The sequence below is a fragment of the Esox lucius genome, chromosome 12 (assembly GCF_011004845.1).
Source record: "Esox lucius isolate fEsoLuc1 chromosome 12, fEsoLuc1.pri, whole genome shotgun sequence".
NCBI classification, from domain to species: Eukaryota; Metazoa; Chordata; class Actinopteri; order Esociformes; family Esocidae; genus Esox; species Esox lucius.
In genome coordinates this window covers 8,676,947-8,696,216 of record NC_047580.1, presented here as the reverse complement: position 1 = coordinate 8,696,216, position 19,270 = coordinate 8,676,947, and the positions used below count along the sequence as shown (strand labels likewise).

Here is a 19,270-nt window from a genome sequence, read left to right as displayed (position 1 = left end):
TACAGTTTAAAGCTTTAAAGCTGTTGCTACCGCAACAGATTATTGAATGTCGTTTTTGATGTGTTTTAGAGTAGTTTTCCACTTGCAATGCAGCTTTGCGATAGGGGTAAGAACTGTTTCCATTCATAAATTTGGACAATGCTAATAAGGCTAACAACAGATTGGGACAGAGCTGAATAATGGAATTGCTCTAATTGCTCTGGGCTTGGAATATCTGGAATATCTCTTTGTAAGTGGACTTCGAGAAAAATATGAATTTTGTATGAACTATCCCTTTAAGAAAGAAATATATGTACCTTTATGTGCCTTTCTTTGTTCAGGGAATTATGGCCAATTAGCCACTGTTTACAGGATCTTTAATAGATTAAAATAATTTGTGCATGTCTTTTTTTCCACTGTACTGAAATCATACCGAACCATGACTTAAAATCTGACTTAGAATTTGAGGTACGTGCTGAACGGTGACTTTTGTGTACCGTTAACCCCGACATATCAACTCTCTTCAGTTTCATTGAGATTGATCGATTTAGGGTAAAAAAAGAAATTGGGGGGTTAAGGTGAAGGTTAGTTTTAGGTTTAGGGGAAATATGATTTTTTTCGACTGGAATATACACTGCTCAAAAATAAGAAAGTGAACACGTAATCAACACGGTCTAACACCATTTCAATTAAACTTCTGTGATATCAATCTGTCAAGTTAGGAAGCATAAAGGATTGTCAATCAATGTCACCTGTTTTGATGCAAATGAAAGTGACAACAGATGAACTGGAGAGGCAACCGCAAGACAACCCCCCCCCCAAAAAATGTCATCCTTCCAGACTGATTCTTCTCTAGTTTTGTGTTTTTCTAGTGTCCTTGTCACTACTGGTAGCATGAGGCGATACAAGCAGGTAGTCCAGCTCCTCCAGGATGGCACATCCATATGTGCCATCGCATGAAGGTTTGCTGTGTCTCCCAGGACAGACTCAAGAGCATGGAGGAGATACAAGGAGACAGGCCGTTACACGAGGAGAGCTGGACCGGTATATGCTCCTTTGTTTGAGTAGGAACAGGAGGAGCACTGCCAGAGCCCTACAAAATGACCTCAATTAGCATTCACCAGAGAACACCAGAATGGGCAGGTCTGCCACTGGCGCCCCGTTCTATTCACACTGAGCACATGTGTCAGACGTGAAAGAGTCTGGAGACTCTGTGGTGAACATTATGCTGCCTGCAACATCATCCAGCATGACCCGTTTGCGGTGGGTCATTGATGATCTGGGGAGGCATATCCTTGGAGGGTCGCACAGACCTCCACGTGCTAGCCAATGGTACCCTGACTGCTGTTCGGTACCAGGATAAAATCCTCAGACCCATCGTCAGACCTTACACTGGTGCAGTGGGCCCTGGGTTCCTCCTGGTGCAGGACCATGCCCGGCCTAATGCGGTCAGAGTGTGTATGTAGTTCCTGGATGACAAAGGCATTGATGCCATTGACTGGCGCTCACGTTCCCCAGACCTGAATCTAATTGAGAACCTCTGGGATGTTATGCCAAGTAGTGCAACAGACTGTCCAGGAGCTCACTAATGCCCTGATCCAGGTCTGGGAGGAGATCCCCCAGGACACAATCTGCCGTCTCACCAGGAGCATGCCCAGACATTGTTGGGAGTGCATACAGGCATGTGGGGGCCAAACATACTCCTGAGTCACATTGAGTTGGAACAGCCTGGGATTTCAATTGAATCACTTTGATTTTCATTGTGAGTTTGAATCCAGCCCTCAATTGGTTGGAAATGTTGGTTTCCATTGACCGTTGTTACGTCATTTTGTTCTCAGCAAATTACACAATGTACAATGATGATTTGGATCTTTAATATATTTCCCTCATCGAGACCCGATATGTGATTTAAAAGTTCCCTTAACGTTTTTGAACAGTGTATAAGTTTCCCAAAAAAAACTCTTAATAGAAAAACATGCCTTTGTCTTCAACCGTCACCTCCCTCTGCTGCCAGTAGGTGGTGGTAGAGCTCTTCATGTTTACTGCGGTGGCCACTGTCTTGACTGTGTCTGTACTATGAGGTGTAACAATCTCTGCTCCTGTCCTACAGGAAGCTCTGGAGGCTTGTCAGACGCGTATCTCTAAAATGGAGCTTCAACAGCAGCAGCAACAGGTGGTCCAGCTGGAGGGCCTGGAGAACGCCACGGCCCGCACCCTGCTGGGCAAACTCATCAACGTCCTCCTGGCCCTCATGGCCGTGCTCCTGGTGTTCGTCTCCACCGTGGCCAATTGCGTGGTGCCCCTGATGAAGACGCGCTCCCGCTCCTTCTCCACCCTCCTCCTCATCCTCCTATTTGCCTTCCTGTGGAGGAACTGGGAGGCGCTGTCGGGCTACACCCACCGCGTTCTTCAGCCGCCCAGATGACCGTGTGGACGCTGTGTGTTCCTTTGACTGTGCATAGTGGTGGAACTCTGTCCACGCTGATAGGAAGCCTAACTGCCAATGGGATGCAGTGATTGTTTTTGAAGGACGTTGAGCAATTAGCCTATCGGTCTAGCTCAGTAAGGCTGGATCTGGACTTTGGAGAAAGTTGGAGAATGAAGTTGTCAACCTCTCTCAGCTGTGACTCTTGAAGGATGAGACTTTTGTTTACATTTTGGGGGATAACTAGTGTTTATTTCTTTCACATGATGTATTGTCATACTGTTTTTATTTTCTAGGAGTTCATCAAATATTTTATTGTTGTTCATATTATTTCTAATATTATTCTTTTAAATTTTTTACATTATTTCATTCAGTTACTGTGTAGCATTAAGCTCCTTTCCTTCCGCACAAAGAGGAGCTTGTCAGGAAACTGATTGGATGATCACCTCAGAGGCTCAGGCCCTCTGCTGAGAGATGCTGCTCTGATTGGCTGCCCTTCAAAAACACAAGGGCTTTACCTGGCTGTTTTAGGTAGAAAATCAAGGTAAATGAATGCCTTCTTCGCACTTTTCCCACAGCAATGGATTCTGAGATAAGAGAAAAAACTTTCTACAGAGAATACTTTGTTTCTCGGAGGAAAAGACTGACAGACATTACATTTGAGTGTCACTCCTAGAGACTCCTCGTGCTTCCGTACAATTTCTACTAGCAATGATTTATGTATTTTATAAAGTTTTCATATATACAGCTCTGGAAAAAATTAAGAGAACACTGCACCCTCTTCTTTCCTTTCCAAAAAAGTTGAAAAGGAATGTTTTGAGTGAGGAACAGAAGCGTTCAATTTGCAGTGGTCCCTTAATTTTAAACCTTCTGTTATGACAGGATAAATGATTTTAATTAAGAGAGAACTGAGGTATGACTAAGTGCGACTAGACACGTTTTTTTTTTAACAATTTGCTTTTTGAGACTCATTGAAAAGCGCTTTATCAATTGAATAAATGATTACTGTTAGTTAGGACTGCTCTCCACAGAGCAGCCACTTTAGGCCACTTTAACAGGAAAAATTGCATCGCCACGATACTGCCTTCGATGGTACTCACCCATCATGCTGGCCGATGTCTATGTGGAAAAGGAGTGACAGTTCTACCAGGCAAGGATGGCCGTCTTCCCTGCCACACTACTGTTCTCCAACGCACTGCCAGAATGATGAATCACTTCCTGCACTGGTCCACTCACTGCCACTCCCCCTCCATCATCAACATCCTGCCCAATGTGCCAAAACTTTCCATGACACCTGTTGCACAGACAGGTTTTTTTCTTTCTTTTTTTTTTGGGGGGGGGGGGGGTTGTATGTAGAGAGGTCTTCTAGCCTTGAGGGGAAGAGAGTGGCAGAGCATATGGTCAAAGCAGGCCTGATGTCAACTACAACCTTTTCCCTTCACAGCCACTGCTACTGTGCATAATAAAAGAGATGGTAAGACTGTTTGTTGATCAACCACCTGCCTATGTGTCTCGGCTTGGAGTTGAGGTGGATGATGAATATTAGCCTGGTCACCGTATTTGCTGTATTAGCCAACCCCCCCGACTGCCATGGTCGTGACATGACTGAAGAGTCGGCATACTGAAGTACAAATTGACATGGTATCAGGTTTTCTACAACACCGTTACAAGATTGCTTCTGGGTAATTGCTCTGAGGTGCACGCAGCTAATGATCTGAGGTGCGTTTCCTAATCCTGGCCTTTCAGTGTGGTTGAACGTGCTGGCTCTTTATCCATCTTGTCCTCTTACTCATCCATTCATCGACCTAGCAGGAATGAGGCTGTCAACAGCTGCATTAGAAGACTGTTTTAAGGTAATATCTAACAGCGAAAACTGGATTGTTGGTAAGTGTTCGGAGCTGGATAGCCTTCTCTGGTGGGTTTTAGGCTCAAGGTTGGGATCCGTGTTTAACAACCAAGAACTGATCACAGAATGGGAATGATTTGAGCTCAGTGGACTGTGTGGCGCACTGGTCCGTCTACAGATGCTGTTCATTGTTTGGATCTGGAACGTGCCCTGTGATTGGCTCTTGAGTTGACTTCTGACTGTGATGGGACTGACCAGGACCTCTGCAGCTTGGTGGGGTTGGAAGGGATGGGTGCTAGAACCACTCCTGTGCCTTTTGGTGTCATTTTCTAAGTGTGAAATAATAAAGGTGCATTCCTGACTAACGTCTGGCTTATGCTTGTTCTGTCTGTCTGACGGCCTTGCTTTCTTGCAGGACCTAGTAACCAGTAATCTCCATGTGTGTCAGCTCATGCTTCTGATTGAGGATCATTCAATTGTTCTTCTTTCCATTGAATTGCTCACCAAATACGCCAACAAGAGCTGTCATTTAAAGCAAAGTCATAGAAATATACATTCTTAAAGCGGATGTGGATCAGAGACATTTGGTATTGAAGCACAATTTTGGACTAACCACTGTGCTTAACATTTTAAATTGCAAAGTGCATGATGAAATTGGGGAAAGGACAACGGATCGGTTGCCCTTCTACCCAAACTACTTGCTCTGGCAAAATGCTATGTTTCAACGATTAGTACAGTAAAAAAAATATCAAAATGCTCTGTTGTACTCAGAACCGAATGTGTTCCTGTTGTTAAACACCAATGGTTGGGCCAGAACTAGAACATGTGGCTATAGCAAGATTAGGAAAATGTGTAACTGGCTTTAACACCCTGGCTGGAGATGATCTGATCCAATCCAATCGCTGATTACTTTTTTACCACACGTGTCATTTTCCTATCACATAAATGACTTACTATGTGTAGGAAATGATAGTGCTTTGGTTTTTTCTTTTTAAATACACTGATTATTTTACTAGTATGATCACTTTGCAAGGAAATGCCCCCTACCCTGTTTAACTTAGACATTACATTTGGTAAATAGCCCTGGGCATGGGCTGCAACAACTAATCGATAAAAATTGTTAACATTGTTCATAAAAATCATTTGGCAATGAATGTCACTATCGATTAGTTGGGTCTACACAAGACGCAGCAAAAAAAATACATTTTCAAAGATAGAGGAGGCTGGGATGGCGAAGGTTACATCGAAGGCAAGTCTCGTACTACCAAAAACATCAAAAGTTCGGAGCCACTTTACTTTGAAGAATGTGTGGCCAGATTTGCAAAGCAGAACTCATGGCACGGGAGAATGAATAAACATTTAAAGAGAAATGTGTAGGAGCCTTGATGACACACGATGAGGGCTCAGCACTGTGTTGATATAATACAGGTTTGTCATAAATTTTGGCTTGTATTCATTGAGTTAAGTTTTTAATTGAGGAATAGTTAATCTTAAATGCATGGCGAATGTTAACGTCCACAATGGAAACACTGAACTATTGTTTTAATTAAGGCACTGTAAAAGGATGAGAAAAACACTGAAACCTTTAATTAATTTTAAATTAAACTTTTGCGCTTAATTCTGGGAATTTATTTTTTATATCTGATTAGTCGATTAAGCAAAGTAATAATCGACAGATTAATCGATTATCAAAATAGGTGCGGTTCTATTGGGCCTATAACTAGGAACAAGAGTCCAGATGTTATTTTCTGTTGCCTTTGTGGAGTGACTGAATCAGTCCTGTTGCAGGTCATACTTTACACCAATAGATGGCAGTAATCACCTGTTTGTAGTTCCAAGGGCCTGATGTGGCATTGCCAAGAATTGCCAAGTGGTCTAGCCTATGCGAAAACCATTAAACAATGTCTTCATATACCATCTTCAAAGTGGATTTTGAAAAGTAGCATACCATTGGTGTGTGTGTGTGTGTGTGTGTGTGTAATTGTTTGTGCATGCGCATGTTATTTGCCTTTATTTATTGTGCGTGTGTGTGTTGTCATAATGTATCGTTTTCCCCACTCTCTAGTTCACTGTTCATGTGAAATTGTTTGTCCAGATGGGGTGGACAGGCTGTGAAGTGCTGAAGATGCCTGCCTCGTGGTGGTGTTTTTTTCTTATCTGGTAGGAAACAGGTTGGATGGGCTGAACGCAGCACCGATCCATGGGAGTCTGAGCCGCACGAAGATGGGAGTGGTAGCTGTCTCTCCTGCCAGACACCCACAGCTCGCTATACAGAGAATAGTCTGGCTGTCTGGCATGTACGGGAGCGCAGTCTCTTTCACTCTTAAATGCTCACACACAGACCAATTATGTTCAAATTTTACAATATTATATCAGTGCTCCATTGAAAATATTACGTGACCCACGCCTTTGGCAAATAGGCCTACCCCTCAATGAGCACACGCTCCTATAAAGTGTCACGAATAATCGAGCATAACCAGAGCGCAGCACTCAGTCACACCTTTTCAGTGACATCTGATCCTGGAGAGTCGTGACCTCGGTGCTAGGCTCTCCCCTCTCTCAACTAAACTCTCAGAAATATGGAGACACGGGGCATTAGGTGTGCGTGTGGTGGAGACTACTTCATGGCGATCAGTCGTCAGCTGGTTCCTTATCAGACTTCCTGTCCCTTCACACTGTCCGATTACATGCGCTTGTTTAGGGCCAACGTAAACATGCGTAGACGCCGGCGGTTCTTATCAGCGCAAATAACCGCGCAAAGTGGTGATGGGACGCGCGCACGGACATGAATGGGACAGGAATGCTCCCATATGACCGCCAAAGGATAGAATACGGTAATCTGACAATAGAACACAGCGATGGCCATTACATTAGATTGTTCCTCATTAATTTGAGAGATAGGCTAGTTTTGTTTTCTACAGGTCTGTGGTCTTGAGTACTTGGGGTAGTGTTAGCTATATAGATAACTTTATGTTTCGTGTAAACTGAGATGTTCTTAATCCAAAATGACGCGTTTACGTTGTCACTGTCTGCCAATTTCCAACTCAGATCCTCCGTGTCTTCTCGTTACAGTGGTACGAACGAAGCACTTCATGTCCATTTGTTGGAAAACTAAACCGTTTAAGCATTCATGTTTGTGAACTGCACATGTGCTGCGTTTAAATATGTATGAGGCTCAGAGCCCAAAAGCTAAATACATGTGAATGTCAAAAACCGGAAAGGTGAGTAGCAATGCCCATCTGGTAGCACTTTCACGGTGCTTACCCCACCGTATGTGCGCAGAGCAGACGGAGCCCTCTGCGTATCTGCAAAACTAATTTGAGGACCAAGGGACCATTGGCCGCAGGAGGTGAGAGTTGCACCCGTCATTAACCTTATGAGAAGCGGAACCACTTTGATTTCGGATAATACATCATCTGGGCCATCTGAATTAGTCTGTTGTAGGTTTTAAGAGTATATTCTCTTCTCTAATTACTATTACCCCTCATATTCCTCAGGATATGTAGTTTGGATCGTTTTTGGAGTTCTTGTTTTATAGATAGACAACTAACAGTGAACAAAATAATTGTTCTGCTTTGGTGTATATCCATGAAGCAGAATTGTCTAAAATTAGCATACCGTGATCACTACAATAAACTTTGACTGAACACATAAACGAAATTGAAGGCGTTTAAGACTGCGAAAAATCGTTGGAGATTTGTGAGTGCTGCCTCTGTGCGCTGGGCTGTAGGGTGGAGTGCTGAAGGCAGAAAAAGGGCAGCAGCCAGCAAAAGCTCTGCGCTCTCAACTCTGCTGTGCTGTGCTAGGCGCTGCGCGGAGGAAAGGAAGCACGACTCTTATCACGTCACTCCGCGTTTAGGCGTTGAGCAGGAAACAGCCTTTCCTCTCGGATTGTCGCAGTAGGAACAAACACAACATTATTTTCTAACTCAATGCACCCCTCGGCACAGAACACGCGGAAACCGGCCAGAAGGAAAAATGCCTTCTTCGGAGAAGATAGCTGTTCTGATTCTCGGCGTTCTAGTGCTGAAATCTCCGTGGAATGCCCAACGCATCCCATGCCTTGCCAGCGCGCTACAGATCCAGCAGGCATTCGCCTCTCCAAACCAGACCAATAACTTTGTGGTGGATGGGGTGAGTAGAACAATCTACCTGGCTACGGTAAACTCGGTGTACCAGCTTAATGGGACGCTTAGCGTGGAAGTGGAGAAGAGAACCGGGCCAGTGGAGGACAACCTGTTGTGCCATGCGCCCCAGCTGCCCCAGGCGCCCTGCGAGCACCCCAAATCCCTCACAGACAACTTCAACAAGCTACTCGAGCTGGATCGGGAACAAGGGGTACTGGTGGTGTGCGGTTCGGTGTACCAGGGCTTCTGTGAGCTCAGGAAGATGGAAAACATCTCTCAGATAGCCGTGGAGTTTCCCCCCCAGGGCGAGAAGACCGTGTTCCCCAGCATGCTAAACATCGCTGCCAACGACCCTAATGCTTCCACCGTTGGGCTCATATTCAGAACCCATGGGGGGAACACCCGGCTCCTTGTCGGGGCTACTTACACCGGCGCTGGGACCCCGTTTTTCCCCAAGAACCACAGCAAGGAGGACCTGCGCTTCGAGAATACACCCGAAATCGCGATTCGTTCCCTTAATATAAATGAAATATCTAAGCTGTTCACATATGACATCAACCCGTCAGAGGATAACGTCTTCAAGATCAAACAGGAGGCAAAACAGAAAAATAAACTCAACTTCGTTCATGCCTTCATTCAAAAGACCTACTCTTATATTGCTATTAACAATGACGCAAAGATGGGCCACAAGGACAGCCAGCCAAATAGCATTCTAGCTAGAATATGCCTTGACACGGAGAACCCCCGAAAATCCACTTCGGAGAGCCGAAAGCTCACGGAGTCTTTTATCCAAATGCCTCTTCAGTGTGGATATAACGGGAACATTTACAACCGTCTGGTTTCTGTTCACCCCGCGGAGATCCACTCCGGGAACAGAGAGGGTCTGGAGTCGTACCTGTTCGGAGTGTTCACAAAATCAGACAGAAAGTCTGCACTCTGTGTCTTTCGGTTCTCCGACATCGAGGAGGAGATCCGCCAGGGCCGGAGGAACTGCTCCAACTCTCCCAGCAGTGATGTGCAGGTGCTGGACAGCGTTATCCAGGGCTCAGGCGCAGCATGCATCCAGAAAGGGAATCTAGTGGTAAGCAAAAACAGTATCATTGCAGTTGTTTAAAACTTATTTGAGACATGCTAGGAAATAAGTGTCTTTTATAGCCTAATATTTAATATAGGTCAAGTTAGGAGCCTTGATTACGCACGGAACGAGGCGTATCATAATGTCCGTTCTTCCCAGTTTGCATATTTTAACTCAAAACATCCTGTAAAAAATGTCCTTTGTGATTTTACTGGTGTTACTACTATAAATAAATCTGCTTAATGTATTGCTTTTGGCAACTTAGAATGGCAGTGAATAATGATTCCCCTCTTAGCATTGGGGGAAGCTCCCAAGAGCGCGCATGGATTATATGAAGGGTTTTGAGAAGGTTATGGGAACGGTCTGTTTAAACTCCTGAACGTGACACACTGAAGCTTTTAGGTCTAAACGGCATGTTGGAGAGGGAGAATGGATTTAAGTTATTTGTATACATTTTTATCCTTGTTTGTCGTTCATGACCCAACAATTCCTAAACCAATTAATATTTTTGCCCCACTATACAAACTGCATAATTCTGTAAAAATATATTAGCATTGGCTGAGGCTATTTTATGAGAAGCAGTTATGAATTAATCCACATTTTTACGCATGTATTTCAAGGACAAACATATTACCTTACATACACACTACCCTTCAAAAGTTTAGGGTCACATAGAAATGTCCTTGTTTTCAAAAGAAAAGAACACTTCACTGTCCATCATTATAACATCAAGTTGAGCAGAAATACAGTGTAGACATTGTTAATGTTGTAAATAACTATTATAGCTGGAAACAGCTGATTTATTATGGAATATGGGCAGTGGCATACAGAGGCCCATTATCAGCAACCAACAGTCCTGTGTTCCAATAGCATGTTGTGTTTGCTAATCCAAGTTTATAATTTTAAAAGGCAATACAAATTGCCATCTTTAGACTAGTTGAGTATCTGAAGCATCAGCAATTGTGGTTTCGATTACAGGCTCAAAATATCCAGAAACAGAGACTTTCTTCAGAAACTTATCAGTCTGTTCTTAAAAGGCTATTCCATGTGCGAAATTACCAAAAAATGTAAGATCACCTACAACGCTGTGCACTACTCCCCTCACGGAACGGAGAAAACTGTCTCTAACCAGAATAGAAAGAGGAGTGGGGGGCCCCAATGTACAACTGAGCAAGAGGACAAATACATTAGTGTCTAGTTTGAGAAACAGATCCTCCACAGGTCCTCATCTGGCAGCTTCATTAAACAGTACCCGCAAAACACCAGTCTCAACCTTTTTTCCAATCTTCCTCTGTCCAGTGTCCATGTTCTTTTGTCCATCTTAATGTTTTCTTTTCATTGGCCAGTCTGAGATATGGATTTTTTTTTCCAACCCTGCCTGGAAGGCCAGCATCCCAGAGACATTTCTTCAATGTTAACGTTGAGAGTTGTGCTTTGTGGGTACTATTTAATGAAGCTGGCAACTGAGGACCTGTGAGGCGTCTGTTTCTCAAACCAGACACTCCTTATTTGTCCCCTTGCTCAGTTGTGCACCGGGGCCTCCCACTTCTCTTTCTATTCTGGTTAGAGACAGTTTCTGCTGTTCTGTGAAGGGAGTAGTACACAATGTTGAGCAAGATCTTCAGTTTCTTGACAAATTCTTGCATGGAATAGCTTTTTTTTTCTAAGAACAAGAATAGACTGATGAGTCTCAGAAGAAAGTTCTTTGTTCCTGGCCATTTTGAGCCTGTAATCAAACCCACAAATGCTGATGCTGAAGATACTGAACTAGTCTGAAGGACAGTTTTATTGCTTCTTTAATCAGCACAGCAGTGTTCAGGTGTGCCAACATAATCGCAAAAGGGTTTTCTAATGATCAATTAGCTTTTTAAAATAATAAATGTGGGTTAGCAAACACAACGTGCCTTTGGAACACAGTACTGATGGCTGCTGATAACTGGCTTCTGTAAGCCCATGTAGATATCCTTAAAAAATAATATTTTTCTGGCTATAATGGTTATTTACAATATTAACAATGTCTACACTGTATTTCTGATCAATTTGATGTTATTTTAATGGACAATTTCTAAGTGAATCCAAACCTTTGAGTGGTATTGTGTGTGTGTATATATATATATACATACTTCCACTCTATAAATATATATACACTGTCTCATTAAAGACCGTTAAATACCATTTCTCAAACATACAAAAAAACCTTCTTGAAATGTTTTCATGCCACTCGCGGTTTGTGAAGAATGCAAAGAAATTCCATACTCTCATTGTGGTGAGATTGACAGGTCGCTCGTGACAGAGAGACTGTCTCGAGACCTCTATGTTGTCAGTCAGGTCATAAACATCCTCAGATCCCATGACCAGCTCTAGACTTTTGTCTGTATTTTTGTCTGTGACTAGAGTTGAGTTTTATCGTGAGGAAAGCCAGCTTTGCCCAAAGAAGAAAGCGTTTTTTCTCGTTTTTTTGGAGGGTTGAATTGACCGGTGAAATCTGATCTTTTTGTAGCGTGTCTGAAGGCCCTCCATTGAAAGAAAGCCAAATACACAATTTATGATAAGCATGGAGGCCAACTTTTGAGAGGCTCGTGGGAAAGGTCCCTCTGTTAATATCAACTTCACAGTGTTCCTCTTCAAGCGCTTAGCTCTACACACAAAAAAGACCCTGAAACATTCCCTTGTGAAGTCATCAGAGGGTTAGAAAGGAATGGGGGTGGAGTTTTATAAAATTTTTGTCAACAGGTTACTGTATCACAGACCCACATCAGGCCTTAAGATTTAGAGGTGATATAGCATTTAGGTTTTTATAGTAATGACATGGTTATTTGTGTCCAATCATACAAGTTTTTTTTTGTTCTGTAAAGGAGCAATCCTGTCTCATTGTCAACCCATATAAATCACCAATGTCCTTTAAAAACAAGGTTTTAAAAAAAATCTCACCTTGGTCTAAAACTGAACTTACCCTGTCTCAGACAGATCTCTGCCAATCACAATCACAATAAACAGAAGTGGTTCAGGTGTGCAGCAAGTCGTTTTGGGAGGGGCATGCAAAGCGCTCTCTGTTTTAATTGGTTAGAATACAAAGTCAGTCTTCTAAACCAATTTCTTAACAACGACGCAAATATTTTGTCTTCTATTACGTTTGTAAGGTGGGACTTTTCAGCCAGAAAGAGACTTCATTGGGGTGATGATGTAACCGGAATGAATTTGAAGTTTATTTTCCTGTCTGCCTGATGTCTACGTGTGTGCCTGGGTGTGTCTCCTGTTATTTGAGACATTTGAAGAGAACTGTAAACATAGACTTATCACATTTGTTTTTCACTCTGTCAGCTTCAACCGGAGCAGCTGGACTGCGGAGCAGCACACCTGCAGCACCCGCTGGCCCTACGGAGGCCCCTAAGGGCCAAACCTCTATTTGAGTCCCTGGGCCTCAGCTCAGTTGCCGTGGACAACGTACATGACCACACCGTAGTGTTTCTGGGCACCAGCACTGGTCGACTACGCAAGGTCAGAGGAATTGCTTTATGGACCTAATTTTTCTATGAGTAGAGAACCGTTTTGATGATCATTTAAACTACATGGAATATGCCAGAAATATTCGGCAGCTCTATTTTTAGGAAACATTATGGAACATAGACAAGTGTCAGGTGTAAATTAACAGAATAGATTAAACAGAAGGAAAAAGTTAATTTTGGAGGCGACAAATAAAGATGAGACAGTGTAAAAATCAAGAAAGAGCTTAGAGCTAGGTCTTACAAGCACTCTAAAGAATCTAAATCTAAAGTACATTATTATCAAACTTTTGTCACATTTCTATTTATTTACCTTTATTTTACAGAGAACTCAATTAAGACTAATGTCTCTTTTACTGCTGAGCTCTGTATTACAACAATATAAACTCATAGAAAATGGAAAACAAAGTACATTCAGAAATACAATCAGAAATGACAATAAAATGCTAATTTATCAGATATTTAAAATGTGTTACATGGCATGGCATGACTGATTGTCATATGTGAGAGCCTCAGAGCAGTTCCAGGAACTGTGTGTAGGGTTAAGAGAATATCATGTCATTCTGAGTGAAGTTCAAGGATACAGTGTTGCACTATGAATAAACTTTAGCCATTGTAAATCAACAATTCAATTTACATGTATTTATTTTTTCCACCGCCCTTTCAGTCTAACCATTTTACAATCAATATTCATCTACCATATCTGGGTATTCAAAATGATAAACCAGTTTACAGTAGCAATAAGGCCCCTTAAGGGTTTGTGGTAGATGTCCACTATACCACAGCTACGGGCTGTGTCCAGGCACTCCATGTTCTGTACATAAGTACAGTCTTAACTGTGGTATATTGGCCATATACCACACCACGTCAGGAACTTTTTATAAAGCCTTTTTTACATCTGCAGTCACAAAGTGCTTAAATAGATAGCCAGCCTAAGGGGCTAGGAAAAACTCCATACTTATTGCTTTACTGACACACCGGAGATGCTTCTGAAGGTGGTCATCCATAAATGAGGTTTAACATTGTCACTCGATGTGGGTTTTAGCCTCTGTCTCAATGCAGTTACGGAGATCAGCTGCAGAACATCTGCAGCCACTACAGCTCACGAAAAAACTCCCTCCTGCAATTATGAAATTCCTTAATTGTGTGTGAGCTATTCGCCAAGTCACCTCTGACTGAGCCAAAAACTAGAACCCCTACCATACCGAGAGCGCCACGAGCTGTACATCCGCATCCCAAGGAAAACCAATAAAATCCTGTCTGAAAGCTGTGTGTTCCTATGCATCTGCATGAAATCGGGACATTTTACAACATTAGAAGTATGTTGCTGGAGGGGGTCATGATTTAGACCTCTTAAAATACAGTTCCTTTCTGTTGGCTTGCCAGGATATGGGGACTGTTTTTCTTGCCTCTGACAGTAATTGGATTTTGGGGTGTTTTGTTTTCGTGCAGGATGTATGGTGGGGAGGACGGTATGTGTGTTGATGTGTCCACTGGCCTGGTTGCTGATATTTAGGTTTCAGATGTGATTTAGTGTCTGACTGTGTCCTCATGCAACTCAGTGAAAGTGGTTTGATGTTTATCCAGGTTGTGTACTTCAAGCATTATAATGATGAGCTGCATTAAATCTCTCAGTATGGGATGGTGTGTTTGTGTGTGTAGGTTTTAATTTGAAGCATGCAGTATGTGTCGCCCGGGGATAGGATGTGTGTGCTGGACAAACAGTACATCTAACTGTGTTTTATGCTAGTTTCCTCTGTTTGTTTTTGTGTGTGTTAGGGTTAGGAGTTAGAGAATACAAGATCTGAATGGATATACATTTTGGTTCTAAAGAAGTCCTCACAACAAGTATAGGAAAATAAGTTTGTGTGGATGTGTGTGTGTGTGCAGGTTGAACCCTAACGTTAAACATAAGCAACATTTAGTTTAGGGCTTCTCTCTTGTTTTGGAGTTAATTTTGTGCGCGATGGGGCAGTGGGGTGGGGCAAAACAAAAAACAGCACATTTCCTGCAATTCTATTGGGGTAGAGAAATTCAGTATATACAGTTGGCAGATTTAGGGAAATTGTGGCATTGATTTTTAAAAATATGACTTTTATTTAAGGATAGAGATCATATGAAGCCATGTATTATCACATAGTTGTTTGGCTCCTTTTTAAATCATAATGATAACATAAATCACCCAAATGGCCCTGATCAAAAGTTTACATACCCTTGAATGTTTGGCCTTGTTACAGAGACACAAGGTGACACCCTTGCAATTATTGTGTATAAATAGTCAATGAGTTTGTTAGCTCTCACGTGGATGCACTGAGCTATGGGGAGCAGAAAAGAACTGTCAAATTACCTGCGTAACAAGGTAATGGAACTTTATAAATATGGTAAAGGATATAAAAATATATCCAAAGCCTTGCAAATGCCAGTCAGTGCTGTTCAATCACTTATTAAGAAGTTGAAAAGTCGGGGGTCTCTTGGTCAGGTAGACCAAGAAAGATTTCAGCCAGAAGAATTGTTCAGGATACAAAGAAAAACCCACAGGTAACCTCAGGAGAAATACAGGCTGCTCTGGAAAAAGACGGTATGGTTGTTTCAAGGACCACAATACAACAATACTTAAAAAAAATGAGATGGTCAAGTTTCAAGAAAGAAGCCTTTACTGTGCCAATGCCACAAAAAAGCCTGGTTACAATATGCCTGACAACATCTTAACACTCCTCACAGCTTCTGGCACACTGTAATGTAGAAGTGATGAGATCAAAATAGAGCTTTATGGTCACAACCATAAGCGCTATGTTTGGAGAGGGGTCAACAAGGCCTATAGTGAACAGAATACCATCCCCACTGTGAAGCATGGTGGTGGCTCACTGATGTTTGGGGGGGGGGGGGGGGGTGAGCTCTAAGGCACTGGGAATCTTGTGAAAATGTATGACAAGATGAATGCAGCATGTTTTCAGAAAATACTGGCAGACAATTTGCATTCTTCTCACGAAAGCTGCGCATGGGTCGCTCTTGGACTTTCCAGTACAACAATGATCCTAAGCACAAGGCCAAGTTGACCCTCCAGTGATTACAGTAGAAAAAGGTGAAGGTTCTGGAGTGGCCATCACAGTCTCCTGACCATAATATCATCAAGCCACTCTGGGGAGAAATCAAACCTGGACCTCTCAAACATGACCTGGAGGCATTTTGCCAAGACAAATGGGCAGCTATATCACCTGCAAGAATTTTATGAGTGTGCCATTCTGTTATGACATAAGAAATAAAAGACATGTTTTTCCTGCTCACTCATGTTTTCTTTACAAATGGTACTTATATTACCAATTCTCCAAGGGTATGCAAGCACAACTATCGTTTGAGCACAACTATATGCTATTTCTGCTTTACTGATAGTGGAGAGACAATGGGAAAGTTAAGGAAGAGAGTCCACTATAATAAGTGTGTGCCAGAATGTAACCAATTCTATAGTGCTATACAGTATGTGCAGGGGTATATATATATATATATATATATATATATATATATATATATATATATATATATTTATACAGAATCTCACAAAAGTGAGTACACCCCTCACAATTTTGAAAATAGTTGAGTTTTTTTTCATTTAGGGGTATACTCATATTTGAGGACATTTTCACTTAGGGGTGTACTCACATTTGTTGCCAGCGATTTAGACATTAATTGGTTGTGTGTTGTGTTATTTTGAGGGGAAAGCAAATTTACACTGTTATACAAATTGTACACTCACTACTTTACATTGTAGTAAAGTGTCATTTCTTCAGTTTTGTCACAAGATATACTCCAATATTTACAAAAATTGGAGGGGTGTACTCACTTTTGTGAGAGGTGTATCTATATACCAGTGGCAGCGGCTAGACTGTAGGCCCCATATCTGCACATTTTTAACAGAAGCAACCATTTAGGGCCCCGTGGCTCCTAGGGGTCCTCTCCTCAAAATAAATATATTTTTGGGTCAAGGGTCCTCTACCGGCCTACGTGGTCACTTATGCATAGAGTCGGCCCAGCATGTGTGTGTTAGCCCTGGGGAAAGCAGCATTACAGAGGCTAATGGCGCTGTAGTGTGTGTAATGCAATTGAGGCTGTGAGCTCGGCTCAGGCTGTGAGCTACAGAGTACAGGGAGACAGGAGAGATTGAGTTAGACCTCTTCTGCTGGAGTTAGGAGACCCTCAATGAAGTCATTACAGACCTGTCTAACTAAGTCTTCCCCTCACTACAGCAGCAGCACTGTCTCTCGGTTTTCCACTTTGTCTCAGTCGCGTCTCCCTCTCAGTCTGGCTCCCTCCCTCTTCCTCTCATTTATTTCCCTGTCTTCAATCTCCCTTTTCTCCTTCATTGTCCCTCTACCAGTCTCTCAGCTCCCTATCTCAACCATAAAAAAGGTCCTTTCATTATATTGGAAACAAACACACACTATTCTCATCCATTGCCCTCCCCCAAAACACACACATCACACAAACACACTCCATACACACACACACACGCACACACACACACACACACACACACACAGAGAGCGGGAGAGCGCTTGGGGCAGCTGAGTACTCCTGAGCTGAATAGAGTCTTTCATGTTGTGGTAGACAGAGAGTGAGGCCGTGTGGGACCCGCCAGTATACAGCAGGTGTCTTGTTGTTTGACCTGGCTGTGCCTTCCACTCCCTGATATCTGCCCAGGTGTGGTCTGTTGGACGCCTCTCCATTGTGACCCTGTATGTTTGATCTTTACTGGCAGGCCTTTTTCCATGCGTGTGGGTTTGTGTGAGATTGCTCAAGTGTTTGCGTGCGTGTGTGGTTGTGAGTGTTCTTGGACATGAAAGCTTTGGGAAAATGAGTTTCGATCACTCATGAAGATAAAAACGTTAATCTGATTTGCTCTCTGTTTAATAATATGAATGGAGGACGGTATATTGATGCTGTAAAACGATGCGATGGGATTTATCATCGCATTTTAGCTCCATCACTGTTATGGATCTGTGATTGGTCTCTGGTGGGTATCTGACATGGAGCCAGAAGGCTGGTGTCGTCAGGAGGGCCGGACGGCCACAAAAGTCTAACGCAGAAACGCGCTTGCATCTGTCTCACCGTGTCTTGTGTGACAAGGAAGTCATAGCCACAGAGTTTGTTTGTGTGCGTGAGCGTATGTCTGAATGTGTGTGTGAATGGGGTATTCCTTATCTTTTTTTATTTTAATGGCTTAGTGCTTGACTAAAATATTGTTGGCGAAATTCAGTAGGTACCAAGTATTTACCAGTATTGTTTATTTTAATTGCAGTTGCTCTGCAGTATTTTTGTGCTAATATTCTCTGTGAGGAACAGGAGCTCAAGTAGTAGAATATTAAAGATTAGGGTCCCTCTTACTCAAATCTAACACTTCATGACTTACAGTGACTTTAAAGTTTTACTGTGTCTTTATGGGGGAGAGAAAGACAGTTCCTGTATCCCAATACAGTCTTTTCAGGGGTGATTTGAGCTTTATTTGACTAAAGTCATGTTTGTTTAAGCACTGAATTACAGCCCAATGGAACTGTGTAGGTGTAGGACAGGAAACGAGAGTGAGGGTGACATTAACAGTAAGTAATTTTTCTCACAGGAGAGAAAGGAGCACAGATGGTTGACTTAATGAATCTGCTTACCTTGGAGAAGTAGACTACTGCACATCTGCACTGCCAAATAGTCCGCTTTTGTGTAGCGAAATACTAATTGTATTAACACAAGGATTGTATATATTTATTTCTACGACTGCAAGGTAATAGGCCCGTTACAAAAACCTAAATAGTAGAAAATCTAAATAATCATGACTTGACTTGTTGTTTTATATGTTCTAAATACTTTGTATGTTGCAGTCTTTGTATTAAAATACTGTTTTTATTTCCTCTATAGCTGACCCTCCGGAAGAACATGACCGTGGCCAATCAGTGGTCTCTGAAGCTCCCGAGTGCCGAATCAGTGCACCACATCATGACCTTTGATCCCATGGACAGGAACTACCTATACATCATGACATCTCACCATGTAAGTGGGTGTGAATCTTTAGAACATTCAACTCGGTTTAGACACAGTCCCCGTAACAGTGGTTTAGTTGGACTGTTTGATACCCATCAAGCATTTTGTTTCTGCATTTCTGAGATTTTGTGTTTTCTAGTGGTCGTATGTTTTTAAATAAAAATAATGTTTACTTTTTGATAATCATTTTCTTTTTCAGTGGTGGAAAAAGTAGCCAACTTTCAGACCTGATTTAAAGTAATAATAATACATCTGAAAATGAATCCATCAGGTCAGAAACTGTTGGGATGA

General features: G+C 42.4%; 2 protein-coding genes across 15 annotated transcripts in view; both read left to right on the top strand.

Annotated features, from left to right (window-relative positions):
- The window catches only part of tmcc1a (transmembrane and coiled-coil domain family 1a), a 57,653-nt gene extending 53,038 nt beyond the window's left edge, over positions 1-4,615 (top strand). For all 14 annotated transcript variants that reach the window (XM_020051898.3, XM_010895264.4, XM_010895263.4 and 11 more), the window contains one exon: positions 2,090-4,615. In XM_020051898.3, coding sequence (XP_019907457.1) covers positions 2,090-2,404 — 315 coding nt within the window. In that variant the 3' untranslated portion in view covers positions 2,405-4,615. The remainder of the gene's footprint in view (positions 1-2,089) is intronic.
- A 3,347-nt stretch (positions 4,616-7,962) lies between these two features.
- plxnd1 (plexin D1) overlaps positions 7,963-19,270 on the top strand; it is a 69,705-nt gene continuing 58,397 nt past the window's right edge. Inside the window, exons 1-3 of the mRNA XM_010895269.4 lie at positions 7,963-9,458; positions 12,774-12,950; positions 18,857-18,988. Of these exons, the coding sequence (XP_010893571.2) occupies positions 8,229-9,458; positions 12,774-12,950; positions 18,857-18,988 (1,539 nt within the window). The 5' untranslated portion in view covers positions 7,963-8,228. The remainder of the gene's footprint in view (positions 9,459-12,773; positions 12,951-18,856; positions 18,989-19,270) is intronic.